Below are 17,776 nucleotides of genomic sequence, written 5' to 3' on the forward strand. Positions count from 1 at the left end.
CTGTTTGTCTGTCTGTCTTTTCCTTCTCACGTATCATATTCTTATCAGGTCCTGCATATTCCTAATCCTTCCTTTCTTTCCCGTCATCTGTTAGCAAGAACTTAAAAACAGAACAAAAGGGAAATCTCTCTCTCTCTCTCTCTCTCTCTCTCTCTCTCTCTCTCTCTCTCTCTCTCTCTCTCTCTCTCTCTCTCTCTCTCTCTCTCTCTCTCTCTCTCTCTCTCTCTCTCTCTCTCTCTCTCTCTCTCTCTCTCTCTCTCTAATAATTCGTAAGCGCTATGCATATCATTTTCTTCTAATAAAACAAGATATTGCTCTCTTCTTCTCTTTTATTCTTTTCTTCATCATCACGCGGAGCAGAAGCAATCGACTGGAGGTAGTTTATTTATTTTTCCCCCTCATGTTCAAGGGGAAAAAATATATCTATGTACATTTATTTATCACAAGGCAGGACTAGCAGGAAATCAATGTCATGGAGGGGAAGGAAATATCAAATACACTCACGAAGCCGCAGAATCACTTTGAACGAATTTTTTGGTGTCTAGAAATAAATAAGACGTTGTGGAATAAATAAGGAAGTGTATGAATAGACTAGATATTTTCATCACTATTCTGTCTGTTCTTTTCTTCCATACACAATATATTCAGTGCCGTTAACAAATATATAAAACGTAGAAATAAATTAGATTAAATAATATATATGTAATGCCCTTCAGGAAGCGTTCATCTTTTTTTTTTTCTTCCATTCACAATCTTTTTTTTTTTTTTCGAGTTAACTACTACTAATAAAATAAACGAAGAATTAAGTTAGATTATAAACACATGTACAAGTCTTCATGAAACTTTTTTTTACATATTTTTGTCTTCATATTTTCTTCTAAACAAACTCTTCTCTGGCGTTTTCTAATATATAAAACGTATAGAAATAAATCAGATGAAATATGCGTGTACAATTATTTTTATGTAACCGTTTATCTCTTATTCTTCACCACAAACAGAATCTTCTCCGGCGCTTTCTAATGTATAAAATGCAAAAATAAATTAGATTAAATGTACATGAACATACAATTATTCTTAAGGAAGCGGTTCCTCTTTTCTTCTTCTATTTCCGAGCACAATCTTGAGTGGCTTTTGCTCATTTATAAACGGTAGAAATATATTAGATTCACTATACATGTACAAAAAAGCGCTTATCTTTTCTCCTCCTTTTCTTCCAGACACAATGTTCTCAAACGCCTACTAATATAAAAAAAAAAAGCGTATATGAATAGATCGAATTAAATATACATGAACAATAACTATTCTTCAGGAGGTGTTTCTCTTTTCTTCTCCTTTTTTTCCAAACAATATTTTCAAACGCTTACTAATATAAAAAAAAGCGTACACATAGGTTGAAATTAAATATGCATGTACAATAATTAGTCTTCAGGAGGCGTTTCTCTTTTCTTCTCCTTTTTTTCCAAACAATATTCTCAAACGCTTACTAATATAAAAAAGCGTACACAAAGCATGAAATTAAAAATACATGTACAATAATTATTCTTCAGGGGGCGTTTCTCTTTTCTTCTCCTTTTCTTCCAAACACAATATTCTCAAACGCTTACTAATATAAAAAAAAAAAAGCGTACACAAAGGATGAAATTAAATATGCATGTACAATAATTATCCTTCAGGAGGCGTTTCTCTTTCCCTTCTCTTTCTTACATTTTATACAGCCCTGCGGAGGACACGCGTTTATTATACTGTAGAAATAAATTAAGTATAGAAATGTACAACTCTTCAGTTAGCGACATTCTTTCCTATACACTTTATACACCACACTTGCGAGGAACCCACGAACACTGACTGTAAAAAGTTGTTGGAACATACATTTATACACTTCTTTGGCGTTTTGCTTTTGTTTTCGTTCCTATACAATTTATACAGCACACATACACCCCCACCCCCCTAACCCCCCACACACACATACACACCCACACACACACACACGAGGTGGACACATCTGAACCCCGTCTAAAAGTCCACTAACACCAGGTAACTCTCCTTCTCACCTTCCTTACCTGCACACCAATACACCATGGACTAGACACACACACACACGTCACGTACAAACTGAACTTAAATGCCAGTTCCAGCTTTAACCTCTATTCTCAGACGCTTTCGGCTCTCACAACAAACATTTCCAAAGACCACAAAGGAGATTAGTCGGGTTCTCATGTCTGTTCTCCACGGTGCAGAAGCCTCCTTGAACTATCAGTAGACCCATAAAACTACCCGTGGAAATACTACTAACACAACCTCTACGAACGCCTTACCAAATCTGAGTGTGTGAGCCCCGAAATGGTTGAGAATACGAGCCACTAACACCTCGCCAACGCCATCTATCGTGCGTCAGATGATGAAGCTCTCCTGCGACCACGTACTCGTCTCCTCCGTGATCGTGTCCATCCCCTGAGGACTGACAGCAAGCGTAGGCATCGTTCTTCTGTCCAGCTTTTGTAGGTTCTCCACTGTTAGCTGCTCCATTTGGCTTGTCTTCTCGGTGGCGTTGCTGTGCTGGTTGTTATAGTGGTTGTTCGTGGTGGTGGTGTTGTAGCCGTTGGTAGTAGTGTTGATGGTGTTGATGGGAGTGCTGTAGGCGGTGTAAGGTAGTGGTGGTTTGTCGCTCACCCTGGTCACCTCCCACAGGCTCCTCGTCCCCTCCAGATCGTCAAAGGCCTCGTTGACGAAGCCGACGAACGCCTTCAGGGACACGGCTCGCTTCTTCTTCTGGAAGGCGAAATCACACAAGTTGGTAAGTAACGAACGAGCGAACTAACCAACCATCTAACTAGCTAATTGACCATTTACCTCTCTAACTACCTAAATATCCACTTATCAACCCACCTACCTAACTAACTAACCATCTAGCTAACTAATGATTGACTAATAAAGTAGATAAGTATAACTAACTTTCTAATTATCTAAAGACCAATCGAACTAACTAGCTAACTGCCTGAGTAACTATCCATTTATCTTAATATATGAATAAATAAATAAATAAGCAAACAAATGAAATAAATAAATAAATAGTAAATGGTTAATGCCAGAACGACTATCCAAGCAAAAACTGCTGTATATGGCAGAGAGAGAAAAAAAAAAAGCTCAGACTGTATAACTTGATGGACTGACGAATAAATATATATCTACACACACAGGAAGAGAAATAATGAATAGATGTAAAAAAATAAACCATCTAGACGAATTACAGACAAAATAAACACATAACAAAGAACACAAAAGCTAAGACAACACCCAATAAACACACACCAACACAACACAAAGAACACCAAAACAACACCTGTACTGTACATCAACACAACACAAAGAACACCAAAACAACACCTGTACTGTACATCAACACAACACAAAGAACACCAAAACAACACCTGGACATCAACACAACACAAAGAACACCAAAACAACACCTGTACTGTACATCAACACAACACGACACAACATACGACCCCCCCCCTCCCCCCCCCACCCCCCACCCCCCACCCCACACACACACATACACCCACCTTGAGGCGCCTTTCTTCCAGTCTCACGTCCTTGTAGGCGCGGATCACCTGCTCAATCACGTCGGGAATGAGGCAGACGATGGTGAGCAGGATGGAAGCCAGCATGAGGGAGCAGCTCTCGAACATGCGGTAGTAGGTCCAGTACACGCCGTAGTTACCGAAGAAGTCGCTGGTGTGGGGGAAGAAAACGGGGAATGATGGTAACAAGTAAAGGTTATGTTGGGGGTATAGGCTTTAGCTACGCGTGGCCTCGGTGCTCATTTCCGTCGCAGCAAGAGGGTAGGTAATAGGGAGAAGATGAGAGTGATAGAGAGTGGAAGGAAAAGTGTTGGAAAGATTATGTGAGAAACGATTCGTAATTCATTAAAGCAGAAAAAGAAAATGAGACAGTAACAGATAGTAGATGAGGCTGATAGAGAGGATGGTAGAGGAGGAAGAAGAGTGTTGGAATGATGATGAACTGAGTATGTAGGTGAGAAACGATTCCTAGTTAGTAGTTACTGAAGAAGTCATTAGAGTAGGGAAAGGAAATGGACAAGATGCTAATAGGAAGAAGATAACGGCCATATTCTTAAAGGTTTCGGCGCCTCAAGACACATATTAGACAAGGCTTTAGTAGGAGTTTTGAGCATTTCCAGGGGCAGTTTTATGAGCCTGGTGGTAGTTTGACATTACTTCTGTACCATAAACCTAAAAGAATTATTTATTATAGAGCGAATTAACTTCTTTTCGGCCTTTGGTGTTAGTTGACGTGAGGGGCGGAAGCGTTTTACAATATCGCCCTGTGGCTCATAGAGAGGGAATAAGATAGAGGGGGAAGATTAAACATGTGGGAAAGATAAAAACTGATAAAGAAGGGGAAAGGAGGGAAGAATATAATTGTTAGAAGGATTATGAACTGAGTCGGTGAGTGAAGCTAGTTACTGAAGAGGTCACATGAGAACAGAAAGACAATGGGAAAAATAGCGACAAATGGTAGATTAAACTGATAAAGAAGGGGAAAGGAGGGAAGAATAGAAGTGTTTGAAGGATTATGAACTGAGTCGGTGAGTGAAGCATCGAGTAAGCGGTTCAGACTCTCCAAAGCAGCCACATCCAGCCTTACCAACATCCACAACAGATTTTTTTTTTCTTTTAAGGATTACGGTTCGGTTGGCATCGGATCCCTGTGTATTGATAACGTCTTTACCTCGAGTACATAATAGCCGATGAAAGTGAGATGAAGTGCAGCCAGTATTAAGATGAGAGGAGTAAGGTGAAAATAAACTCCATCCTTACCTCCTTCAATTGCCCTTCCTTCCATTTCCTGCCTTTCCTTCTTTTCTCTTCCCTTCCTCCTTGTCCTTTCCTTCCTCTATCTTCCCCTACCCCTGCCCCTGCCCCCCTGCCTTTCCTTCTTTTCTCTTCCCTTCCTCCTTGCCCTTTCCTTCCTCTATCTTCCCCTACCCCTGCCCCTGCCCCCTCCTTCTTTTCTCTTCCCTTCCTCCTTGCCCTTTCCTTCCTCTATCTTCCCCTGCCCCTGCCCCCCTGCCGTTCCTTCTTTTCTCTTCCCTTCCTCCTTGCCCTTTCCTTCCTCTATCGTCCCCTACCCCTGCCCCTGCCCCCTTGCCTTTCCTTCTTTTCTCTTCCCTTCCTCCTCGCCCTTTCCTTCCTCTATCTTCCCCTACCCCTGCCCCCTGCCTTCTTTTCTCTTCCCTTCCTCCTTGCCCTTTCCTTCCTTTGTCTTCCCCTACCCCTTCCCCCCGGCCGTCTTTCCTCTTCCCTTCCTCCTTGCCTTTCCTTCCTTCCTCTTCCCCCTACCCCTTTCCCTTCCCTCCATCCTCCTCCCCCTGTTCTACCTCTTTTTCCTCTTCCCCTCCTCCTTGCCCTTCCCTTCCTTTCTCCTTCTCCCTTCGCAAACTCACATGAGGAAGCCTTGGTACAGCAGCGACAGAGCAGCGTAGCCAACGAGCGTGATGACCACTGACCAGAAGAAGAAGTGAGTGAAGTAACGCGCCTCCAACATCAGCTGCCGGAGGGAAACAGGAAGGGGAGGTGAGAAACAAGACGAGGTTTTATAAGAGTCTACGTTGAAAGATGTTGTAGCGCTAAGGTTATAGAAGATGTTAATATAAGGTCGTAGTCTTAAACATTTCGGCGCCCAGACAGGAACACATATTTGACACGGTTTTCCTAAGAGTTTGAGGCATTTCCAGAGGCACTTCAATGACCCTGGTGGTAGTCTGACCCTTCCTCTGTACCATGAACCTAAACAAACACTCATAAGGACTCGATTGATCTCTTTTTTGGCCAGTGGAAATAGTTGATGTGAGGGGGGGAAGCGTTTGAGAATACCAGCTCCTACGGCTCCCTTACCTTGAAGTTGGTGACGACGACGCAGATGGAGACGAGCGTAGTGCCGAAGAGGAAAAGGTCGGGGGTCTGTCCGTTGGGTAAGCCGCAGGTGTCGTCCGCGCAGGCCAGCATGAGGCCGAAGTACATGACGGAGCAGTGGAACAGACCTGCCGGGGGGGAAGGAAGGCGGGAGGTTGTTCAAAAGTTATATGTATCAGAAGGTTGGGATGTAGTAAGATGATTAGCAGTTGTATTGAGTCGGAAAGGAAAACGGAGATGTGTGAGTTGTCAGCAAGTGAAAAGAAAGGGTAATTAGGCAGGAGAGGCCATTCACGAGTGCACAGCGTCGGGGTGATGCGTAGATACCCCGAAATGATGAAAAAAGGAAAAAGGAAAGAAGAAAAGTATGGAACTCCTTACTGTAATAAAAGAAATGATAAAAACAGAAAGCATGCTGGTGGAGGTACAACATTCAAGCAAAATAAAGAAGAATCAACAAAGGAGAAAATAATTAAGCCTCAAAATATCCCCATAACACATAACACATAGCACATAACAGTCAAAAGTAAAAAAAAAAAAAAACTAAAAAAAAGAAACAAATGCAGGGTAGGAAGAAGGACGGACGGGAAGGAGGGTTGGACGGGAAGAGGGAGGAGGGAGAAGGAATTACGGAGACCCCACACCGAAAAATGCAAAGTAGGGTGAACAGAGGGGAGTGAGTCAGGGACGTGAGGAAGGAAAAAGGGAAGAAAAAGGAATTAAAGGAGAGGAACGAGAAGGAGGAAAAGACGGGAAAAGGGAGAAGGGAGAAATTGATAAGACAGACACCATACCACAAAATGCAAAGTAGGGTGAACAGGGGGGAGGGAGGGAGGGACGTGAAGAAGGAAAGAGGGAAGAAAAAGGGATTAAGGAAGAAAAACGGGAAGGAGGGAAAGACGGGAAGAGGGAGAAGGGAGAAATTAAAAGACAGACACCATACCAAAAAATGCAAAATGAAAGTACAGGAAGGAAGAAATGATTGGAAGAAGGAGAAGAAATCAAGAAAGAAGGAAGGACGGGAGGAAGGGAAGGGAAGGAAAAAGGAAGGAGAAGGAAAGGAGACACTTACCAAAACATACAGGAAGGATAAGGGACGAAAGGGAAGGAAAGGAATGAAGGAAAAAGGACAAGAAAGAGGGATGGAGGGAAGAAAGAGGGAGAAAAAAAAAGAATTAAGGATCACCACCATACCAAAAAAGGTCCACTTGAGAAACTGCAGCGGCGAGAGAGCGGCGTTCATCGCGTTGTTCTTGTACAGGTGAGGCCGCTCCATTAACAGGTGGGCAGGTAGGTTTTGGTCGAAGATGCCGTAGATGATGATGGGCAGGGAGGTGAAGGTGATATTGTACATGGTGAGGGCCAGGCTGTCGTACACACTCTGGAGGGGATGACGAAGGGGAAGAAGGGGAATAGAGGAGAGGCGCAGAGGTGAGGACATGGAGGTAATAAGGGGTGAGGACATGGCTGAAGGGTGGACACGAATGGAGAACAAAGAAGCTGTGTTGGGGATATTTTACTCCTGCTGATTCTAATGGCGTGCTCCCATGCATCTATAGGTCCATAATTTAAGGTAATGCTACATGCTTCAGGGACCGTCATGCAAAACTAAGGACGTAGATGATTACTACAGAGATGCAGCACAAACTATTACTAAAACTATGAAGGAAGGAGAACTGATAAATGAATAGGATTAAAAAAAAAATGTAGGAGAAAAGAGATATGAAGAATAAATAGTAAAACTTATGTCGTTCAGTCAGTTAGTCAGTCAGTTCCAGCACACACACACACACACACACACACACACACACACACACACACACACATACACACACACAGTCTCTCTCTCTCTCTCTCTCTCTCTCTCTCTCTCTCTCTCTCTCTCTCTCTCTCTCTCTCTCTCTCTCTCTCTCTCTCTCTCTCTCTCTCTCTCTCTCTCTCTCTCCCCACACACACACCTCCCCACCCCACCCTCCCCCCACACACACATACACCTCCCCACCCTCTCTCCCCCACCCCCACCCTCCCCACCCACACACATACACCTCCCCACCCCTCACTCCCCCACCCACATACCTGGGTTGAGAAGGCGTTCCAGATGGCGAAGAAGAGCTGCGGCGTGATGAAGGTGACGTTCTTGTAGAAGGAGTACTGCACCAGCGTCGACACCCGCACGTAGTACCAGTGGCCGTGCACCAGCAGGACGCGCTTCAGGAAACGAAAGCGGGCGAAGGCGAAGTCCGCGCACCGCACCGCCTGCCGCCCCTCCTTGCCCATCACGCCTGTTGAGGGAAGACACGAGTTAGCCCGTATTCATAAGCGTCTCGGCACCTCATTTCGCCTCTTTGAAAAGCCCCTCGTAAAAGTTGCTGGGGTTTTCATGGACTGTCAGTGGTCATCACGCTCGTTGGCTACGCTGCTCTGTCGCTGCTGTACCAAGGCTTCCTCATGTGAGTTTTCGAAGGGGGAAGGAGGAAGGAAGGGAAGGGCAAGGAGGAGGGGAAGAGGAAAAAGAGGTAGAACAGGGGGAGGAGGATGGAGGAAAGGGAAAGGGGTAGGGGGAAGAGGAAGGACTGTTTAGTGATCCTAGTGATAGTTTTACACGGCCTCTGCATATGAAGGTTGTTAACATCACCCTTATTAATGCCCTTCGTCCGTTAATAGTTTCAATCAGGTCTACAAGTATCTTTCGCCTTTCTAGATAATGCAGATTCAAATGTTTCAGTGTCTCCTTGTACGGGAAATCTCTTAACCCATGCGTGATCTTTCATCTTCTCGGTCAAGCTGGCACAGACTCTAGCATGCTGATGTCCTTTTTTAATAAGATGACTAGGACGAAACGGCATATTCTAGATAAGGTGACACTGCACCTACACCTTTCCTGCTGCACTGCAAACAATACTCAGAAGTTAGAAAGGCACACACACATTTGTACATCAGCCATACAAAGAAGACGTAGACGAACACCTAGCTGACATATTATTACTGAAAAATAGCAATAAAGGAAGTGAGAAAATAGAAGAAAGGAAAAATTACTTAAAAAAACTTTGGAAGGAAGGACAAAGAATTCAGAAAGCTAAAACACAAGTGCAAAACCAGTGAAAAAAAAACTAGATGTCAAGTGAATATTGAAAAAGAAAATAAGAGTTAAGCACGAGAACATTGACATTGAGTGAAAAGAAAATCCGGGAGCCATTGCAAAGGCATATCCCGGGACTACATCTGATCTGATCTGACTTATTATCATTCTTTTTTATAGTGAAGGGGAGAAACAGGAGGAAAAGAAGGAGGAGACTGACCCAGGCCGACGTGCGCTTCCTGGATCATGGAGACGTCGTTGGCTCCGTCCCCGATGGCGGCACACACGGGTCTCTCCTTGCTCTTCTTCACCAGCCGCACCGTCTGTATGGAGAAGCGAAGGTAAGAAAAGGTGAACTAAAAGGTAGAGCCAAAACACTAAGGGCCATATTTTTATACATTTCGGCGCCCAAACACGCATATTTGTCAAAGCTTTCGCAGGAGTTGTGGGCATTTCCAGAGGTATATTTTTATGACCCCTCTGGTAGTGTGACCCTTCTTCTGTACCGCGAACCTAAGAAATCACTTATTAGAACCCGACTGACCTCCTTTTCGGTGAGGGGTGAGAGCGTCTGGCAACACCAACCTAAAATTTTACCACTCTAATCAATTCTATCTCCACTTTCCAACTTCTCTAGATTTTGCATATTTTCCTAATCAATCAAGGAGACCGGTGTATTTTCGACAGGCCAGTTGTACGACAAGCAAAGGAATACGGAGACACGGATCCTTGGCCATCACGGCTCTGGGATTCTTCAATAACAAAAGAATAGTAACCAAGGAAGAAGACCCACCTCTGCCTTCTGCTTGGGCGACATCCTGCAGCAGGTGACGGCGATGCAGCGGCGACACACGGCGTAGAACTCGTCCTTGAGGCGGTCGAGGAGCAGCTGCAGCGAGGCGCCGTCCACCACCAGCCCGTAGTTCCCCTCCACCTCGGACTCCTGCCTGACGAGGGGGAGGTTGAGCCCAAAGTCACCCAGGGTTATTAGAGGTCACATATTTATATCATGGTGCTTTAAGTGTCTCCGGCGCAGCATAATGACCACCAGACAAAGTTTTGGATTCTAGTCAGAAACAAAAATATAAAATGAAGTTGAATTGATAGCAATCTTTTTAAACTAGTGAAAGTCTTTGTCCATCTTTACACCTTTGTTCTAAGCGACTCAGGGTAGATATATTTATCGTCCAGCAGATGTGATGGCATTACCCGCTGAGGAGCTAATCACCAATTACTGAGACAGTGGTACTTCTCGCGCGATCTGCACGGCGCCGTGACTCACGTGCACTGCTGCAGCCTGGCGGCGGCGTGCTCGGGGTCCTGCAGGCCGGTGAGGGTCAGCACGGTCATGAACTTCTTGAAGTGGCCGCACGAGTAGGCGATGTTGACCGCCGTCTCCACCTTGTCGCCCGTCAGCACCCACACCTGCGGGGGAGGCACCGTGAGGCTTTGACGCGGCTCTGTGGCTCCCGTTCCCAGTGCATTGCAGTGCATTGCCACCACCCAAAGACTCAGAAACGTAATGTCTGTTCAAACGCCTTTTCTCTTCTCTCCCCCGCGCCCTTTGTCCCCCCCTACCCCTGTGCCCTATGACCCCCTTGCTCACCTTGATGCCGGCCACCCGCAGGGCCTCCAGCGTCTCCTGCACACCCTCCTGCAGCAGGTCCTCCACGCCGGTGGCGCCCAGCAGGGTCAGCTTCGCCTCCATCAGGTCCGTCACCTTCCTCACCGCCGCCTCGCGCTCCTCCAGATCCTGCACAGGGAACACCGGCCGTCAGGGGCATGCGAGGGGCTCGCCTGACGCTGTGCCTATTTGTGACCTTAACTCTTAGCAGAGACATGTGCATTGTTGATGGCAAACATCTATCCATCTACCGATCAATCTATCTATCTATCTATTTATTTATCTATTTATTTACATATTTATTTGTCAATCTGTTTATCTCTCTATCTCTCTATCTATCTATCTATCCAACTCGTCCACACACACACACACACACACACACACACACACACACACACACACTCACCGAGCGGGCCAGGGACAGCTGCCCCGCGAACTCCTTGTACTGCTTGTCGCTGAGCTCCCGCCGCCCCACCGCCAACGTGCGAAGACCCAGCTGTGAGAGGCGGAGGAGGGGTTAGAGGGGACGAGTGTATGTTTTTTTTTATTTGCAGTAAAGGGAGCAGCTCAAGGGCAAAATAATAACTGAGGAAAAAAGTCCGCTAATCACTGCCCCTATATATATATATATATATATATATATATATATATATATATATATATATATATATATATATATATATATATATATATATATATATATATATATATATAAAGAGTATAGATGAGTGGCCAAAAGAGGTCAATTTCATGTGGAGAGATGTCTCGATACTCTCCTCTTGAAAGAGGTCAAGTCGTAGGCAGGAGAAAATACAGACGGAGGAAGATTGTTCCAGAGCTTATGTATGTATATATGTACGTAACTACGTATGTATGTATGTATAATAACTGATGCCCTCTCTCTCTCTCTCTCTCTCTCTCTCTCTCTCTCTCTCACCATGGCGTAGTCGTCGATGTGGGCCGCCGTGGCGTCGTGGCTCCGCTGCTCGTCCTCGCTCGCCACGTGGCAGCGCCTCAGCACGCTGCTCTCCGCGCCCTTGGTCAGCAGCCACAGCCGCCCCGACCACTCCTCGCGCACCACCACCGACATGCACTTGCGGTCTGCGGCGGGTCGGCGGGGCTTAGGAGGGGTGAGTGGGTGGGAGGGGTCGAGGGCAATAGGGAGAGAAGGACGGAACAGGAAGAGAAGATGCACACGGAGGACGCGGCGCTGCGGGGGGCGGGGGGGGGGGGGAAGTAGGAAGTGCCATGATTTTGTTATTTTGTACCATTTTTTAGTTCGATAAGAAAAACAAAATGACCAAAACAAGCCAAGGAGAGACCAATGAATGAATGGAGGAAGGCAGTTAGGATGAAAGGAAGGAAGGAAGAAAGTATGGAAGGAAGGAAGAAAGGAAGGAAGGAAGGAAGAAGGCAAAACGACTAGTAGATGGCAGGGAGAGAGGATGAGAAGCAATGGAATGTAAGGAAAGAAGAAAGAAAGGAAGGAGGGGAGAAAGGGAAGTCTAGCGCCCTAAGACATTCTTCGGCGCCCTATACACACTTACCCGAGTCGAAGTCAAGAACCTGCAGACGTGTGTACCGCCTGGTCTGGCCCCGCACCCTGAGTTCGAGTGTGTCCCTCTTCTGGCCCACGAACACCACGCCGAAGCTGAGGATACATAGAAATACATAGGAATACATAGGAAGAACAGACACCAGAAGACGTGGCGGTCTATGGCGAGGGTGTCTGTCTACTACCGCTACTCTAGTAATCTACGTGTGTTAGGACAGGATAGAATAGATGAAGGCTCCTCCCCACCCACCTCTCCCTCCGGCAACGTGACGGAAGGAAATAGTTAGAAGAGAACACCATGTGCTTTTAAGGAACTAGCAAGGAAAAGACGAATGGTTGTAAGTAAAGATTGAGGACCCATTTGCAAGCCTTCTGACAGTCCCGAGAGAAGCGTGTGCCTCCTGCTATTTGCTGTTTCGAAGTGGTGACCTAAAATGAAACCGTCTACCTTGAAAAACCTTCGTCCATTTCAAGAGGAGGAAATCAAGGGTATCAAGAGGGAAGTATCAAGACATGCGGATCTGGCCTCTCTCCTGGCTACTCATTCGTATTTTCTTTGATGGATGTGGCTTAAAACGGCTTTTGTTTTACGTCTTTCTCTTTTTCCCTTGAGCTGCTTCCTTTACTGTAAAAAAAAATTATAGCAATACACCGTCAACACTTCTCCATCCAAGATTGACCTCTCTCTTTGCCGCTTATTTATATTTACTTTTATAGGGACAGTGCTTAGCGGGCTTTTTTTCTTTTTCACTTTTCATTATCTTTTTTGCTTTTCATTATCTTTTTTGCCCTTTAGCTGCTTCCTCTACTGTAAAAAAAGAAAAGGTCATACACCGTCACCTAGTAATCATCATCATCATCATCATCAAGTCAAATCAAAGTCAAATCAATTCAAGTAAAAAATTATAATGCTCACCCCGCGCACGCCTCCACCAGCGCCTTCTCGTCCGGACTGGAGGCCTGGTAGCGGTCTGAGAGGTCCGCCATCTGCACATCGCCGGAGTCCATCACCAGCGGGGGGCTCCTAGCCTTGCCCTTCGCGGTGACTTGCACGGTGTGGCAGAGCGCTAGCGTCACCAGAAAGTCCTCCAACGATGTCTGTGTGGCGGGAGAAGAGAGTGGAAAGGAGGTTTATTTACATAGATTTACATAGGAAATCAGACCACACAGACCCCATGGTCCAGACTTGGTGGTCTGTCCTTAAACCTAAGTGATTTTACATTAATCAGAAGACTCCAAAACGTTGCATTTCTACTCTAGTTGATATTAAGTTGAAGGAAGTGACGGTCGAGCTTATTTTTGAAGGAGTCAATCGTGTTACACTGGACCACTGATGATGGGAGCTTATTCCATTCTCGCACTACATCGTTGGTGAAGAAAAATTTGGTGCAGTCTGAATTTACTTGTCTACATCTGAGTTTTACGCCATTGTTCCTCGTGCGCAAAGTGTCATCGATCATAAACAACGTTGATCAGTCTACATTCGTGAAACCATTAAGTATTTTAAAACATTCGATCAGTTTTCCTCGGAGGCGACGTTTCTCAAGAGAGAACATGTTAAGGGTAGAAAGCCTTTCTTCGTAGGATTTGTTGCGCAAGGAAGGGATCATTTTCGTTGCCCGACGCTGAACACCTTCTAATTTAGCAATATCCTTTGCATGGTGGGGAGACCAAAACTGTACCGCATATTCCAAATGGGGTCTGACTAAACTGTTGTAGAGCGGGAGTATTACATCTTTATTCTTAAATAAAAAGTTTCTTTTAATGAAGCCCAACATTCTGTTCGCTTTATTTGCTGCATCGATGCATTGCTGTGAGAATTTGAGGTTTGACGCGATTTTGACAATTCTATTGTCCATTGCTCTTCACGTCTATTCACTTCCATAGGTAACCACGCATACCCACACAGTCTTGGGCCGATAGTGCCAGGTAAATGAAAATACGGGCCTAGAATTCCCGCCTAATCTCCTTTGTGGACTTTAAAAATACTTGTTGTGGGAGCCTAAAAGCTTCTGAGAATGCGGACCTAAAATTTTGTAACCTAAGAAAACGACGTCCTCCTTTGGCTGGGTTCACACATTGCTGATTTCGCGACCCGTTCGGTCCCGACCTTGGAAATTTTGAGAACGGGATCAATCGCGGCCGACAACACCCCCGTCTACTGCCGTCTCTGGCCTGAACGTGTCCCCACGGCGCCGGACCCCCGACTCACCCCGACTGAAGTCGATGTCAGGCGGGGGTCCGCCGCCGGCTCTGTTGCACGAAGTCCCGCTTGACTGGGCCAAGCGGCGGTAGGACCCAGGCGGGACCCTGGCGGAACCTCGGCAGGACATCACTTGCGGACTGCTGGCGATGCGACGCTGCCACACCGGGCGAATAATTTTTACGCCTAATACATGCCGTTTTCATCCCGCCTTGCGCCGCCAGACGCCGCCAAATGGAGGCTCACCTTTTCTTGGGGGCGTCTGACCCCGCCTGACGGCGTTGTTACCCCGTTCTATGCCGGTTTCTGACAACCGTCCCGACCGGTCCCGACTGGCCCTAAAAAAGTTTAACATGCTAAAAATACACCGGCCCGCTTTCCGCATGCCGCTACTCGGCGGTGACTCCACGCTCCCGCCAACGTTTACCGCCGACCATGGCCACGATAACACGTTTTGTGCCGTTTACACTGATCGGGACCGAACGGAACGCTAAATCGGCTATGCGTGAACCTAACTTTTCTGGCGTCTTCACGAACGCACTCACCGGCCAGGCAGAGAGCGGGAGGATCCTGTTGCTGTTCTTCTCGTCCATCAGCTGCAGCTCCCCGTCGGTGCTCACGTACTTCACGCCGTCCACGGAACACTGGCGGAAGTACATCGTGTTTTCCGTCAGCGTGCCCGTCTTGTCCGTGAAGAGATACTGGACCTGTGAAGTAGGAAGGTGATGAGTGAGAGAGTATAGAAGAGATTTGCGGTGTGTATAAGAAGAGTAGAAGGACAATGTAAGTAGTGGGGGAGGAGAAGGAAGGGAGAAAGAAATGCCCTTGGATATAGTGAGCAAATGACGGGAAACACAACAGGAGAGTGACAGAAAATATGGGACTTCCTTTGTATGTAGGAAGAACAGGATGATGATAATGATGATGGAAGCAAGTAGTAGTAAGAGGAAGAAGAGGAGGAGAAGAAGATTAAAGATTGAGAGGAAAATAAACTGGGAGATGATAACAACTTAGATATTACTTGTGTGTGTGTGTGTGTGTGTGTGTGTGTGTGTGTGTGTTTAATATGGTTGATAACGTTTGTGTGTTACTTAATCAATCTCTCTCTCTCTCTCTCTCTCTCTCTCTCTCTCTCTCTCTCTCTCTCTCTCTCTCTCTCTCTCTCTCTCTCTCACACCTGCCTCACCTGGCCCAGCTCTTCGTTAAGGTCGGAGGTGTTACACTTACACCGCTCGTTCCCTTCGCCGCCCCTCAGCTCGTCGTCCCACTCCAGGAACATCGCCCCCAGGAACTTCTGCATCTCTGGAGGGATGGAACGATAAAGAATAGAACATATACACGTAAAGGTAAAGGTACAGAACAGACGGAAAAAAAGCAGAAGATGGAAGAGAGCACTATACCAACGGTTCTCAAACTTTTTACTACCTCACGTTCTCTAGCAATGGGTCCTTCCCTCAACGTCTCCTTACATATTCGTCATCTTCGTAAATAAACCGCCTAAGTCATTATTTTTTACTTTTCAGGAAATCAGAAAAGAACTGTCATTATCTCATTTGGCTAAAGAGTTAGGCAGAAATGAAAAGGCTAATTCTAGAACACTCAAACCCTGAATGATGAAGGCAATTATACAGAAATGGGTGTCACATGATGAAAATTTAATGTAGACAAAAACCTGGAAATTGCTGAAAAATGACTTAGGCAATTATTATAATTTATGAGGGTGACGATATATAAATAAAATTCCCTCACCGATTCATGAAACAATGGCAAGCCTAATAAAGCTAATAAAGGCGATAATTTTGCATTTTCATAAACTTCTCAATATTATCCTATGCTCTTGTTTAGATAACGACTATTCCGACCACAGAAATTCCAACTTTTCCCTTAGGGCTCCTCCATCACTAGAAATTTCGAACGCCCCCCAGTTTCAGAACCACTAAACTAAACTCTATGTCAAGGAGTCTGACGCAGATAAATGAGCCAATAATGTACATCTACGATAGAAGAAGTTAAGAACAGGCCATTGAGCGCGCGAGATCACCACCAAAGCAATGTTGCCAAGTCCGCGAGTCTCCCCCTACAAGATTTTCCGCGGCAGGTTCCGTGACACCGACAGTATTACTTACCCAGCGTGACGTAGAGGGAGATGGGGATGACGTAGTTGTAGATGACGAGGAAGGAGAACGTGTCCTGCACCACACCCCGCGCCGTCACCGTCGCGTTGGGATTTTTGCCCAGGTACCACATATCGTCTGGCGGTGGTGGTGGTGGTGGTGTGTTAGTGTTTATTATTAGTGGGGTGATTATTTTTCATTTATTTTTTACACTAAAAGAAACAGGTCAAGGGCAAAACCAAAGCAATAAAAAGCCTACTCAGTGCTGTTCCTGGATAAGCATAAAGAAGGAGGACAGAAGGGAGGTCAATTTCTGAATTTTTTGTTATTCATTTACTTATATGTTTATTTAATGAGAGTGAGGATAATAGTGATAATAATAATAACGGTGATAATAACTAAGTCCCTCCCCCTCCCGCCCCTCTCCCCGCTGTATTCACCTAAGAAGGGGTCGTCGTACACCAGGTACCTGACGAGGGTGCTGCAGGTGATCTCCAGCACCAGCACCACCAGGTAGAACAGGAGGAAGTAGTTCATGGTCCTGCAGGTGGTGGTGGTAGTGTGGTGGTGGTGGTGGTGGTGGTGTGGTGGTGGTGGTGGTGGTGGTGGTGATGGTGGTGGTGGTGTGGTGATGGTGATGGTATGGTGAGGAAAGAACATAAACAAACAATACATGAGCAAAATGATTAATAATAAATATAAAATAATAAAATATAATAAAAAACTAGAATCAACAAATGGTTTAATAGCTCATAAGAAGATAATATCGCTACATACGAGTGTTTTGTAGTGTAGTATCATAAGAAATTAGTGAAATGTCTAAGAAAACATTTTGACGATGAAACTAAAATGAAAGGGCGCACGAATTTTTTTTCCTTTAGTGGATGTTTCTTACACACACACAAAAGTAAATCAATCAATCAGTAAGTGAATAAATAAATAAATAAAGGAAGAAAGAAAGAAAATAATAAATACACACACATATTTACATACTTTTCAACCGTGGAGAATTTAGCGCTGGTCATCTTGAGGTTGAGAGCCATTTTCGTGTCCTTCCCTGTGTACACGGCCAAACCTGCTCGGGGGAAGATAATTGGCAGGTGAGTCGTGGCCGCAGGTGTCAGCTAGGTAAGTTGTATATTTAGCTTTAATTTTTTTTCTTCTTTTTAGTAATTATCGTGTTTGTTAGTAATTTATTTGTCAGTAGATTTGTATATTCAGGTCTAATCTTCACTTATTTTTATTATCTATTTCGTCTTATTTTT

The 17,776-nt window shown here is 45.3% G+C and overlaps 1 protein-coding gene across 7 annotated transcripts in view; it reads right to left on the minus strand.

Moving 5' to 3' along the window:
• Nucleotides 1–2,100: 2,100 nt before the first annotated feature.
• LOC126998852 (phospholipid-transporting ATPase IF-like) overlaps nt 2,101–17,776 on the minus strand; it is a 36,336-nt gene continuing 20,660 nt past the window's right edge. For all 7 annotated transcript variants that reach the window (XM_050861012.1, XM_050861011.1, XM_050861013.1 and 4 more), the window contains exons 9-27: nt 17,505–17,586; nt 16,952–17,052; nt 16,524–16,649; nt 15,584–15,699; nt 14,943–15,104; nt 13,111–13,292; nt 12,187–12,290; nt 11,577–11,740; nt 11,046–11,135; nt 10,622–10,768; nt 10,298–10,440; nt 9,809–9,962; nt 9,236–9,338; nt 8,013–8,218; nt 7,131–7,317; nt 5,919–6,064; nt 5,468–5,571; nt 3,564–3,732; nt 2,101–2,769 (exon numbers count right to left, since the gene is read on the minus strand). In XM_050861012.1, coding sequence (XP_050716969.1) covers nt 2,392–2,769; nt 3,564–3,732; nt 5,468–5,571; nt 5,919–6,064; nt 7,131–7,317; nt 8,013–8,218; nt 9,236–9,338; nt 9,809–9,962; nt 10,298–10,440; nt 10,622–10,768; nt 11,046–11,135; nt 11,577–11,740; nt 12,187–12,290; nt 13,111–13,292; nt 14,943–15,104; nt 15,584–15,699; nt 16,524–16,649; nt 16,952–17,052; nt 17,505–17,586 — 2,864 coding nt within the window. In that variant the 3' untranslated portion in view covers nt 2,101–2,391. The remainder of the gene's footprint in view (nt 2,770–3,563; nt 3,733–5,467; nt 5,572–5,918; nt 6,065–7,130; nt 7,318–8,012; nt 8,219–9,235; nt 9,339–9,808; nt 9,963–10,297; nt 10,441–10,621; nt 10,769–11,045; nt 11,136–11,576; nt 11,741–12,186; nt 12,291–13,110; nt 13,293–14,942; nt 15,105–15,583; nt 15,700–16,523; nt 16,650–16,951; nt 17,053–17,504; nt 17,587–17,776) is intronic.

Source organism: Eriocheir sinensis, chromosome 15 (genome assembly GCF_024679095.1).
Source record: "Eriocheir sinensis breed Jianghai 21 chromosome 15, ASM2467909v1, whole genome shotgun sequence".
Classification (NCBI taxonomy): domain Eukaryota; kingdom Metazoa; phylum Arthropoda; class Malacostraca; order Decapoda; family Varunidae; genus Eriocheir; species Eriocheir sinensis.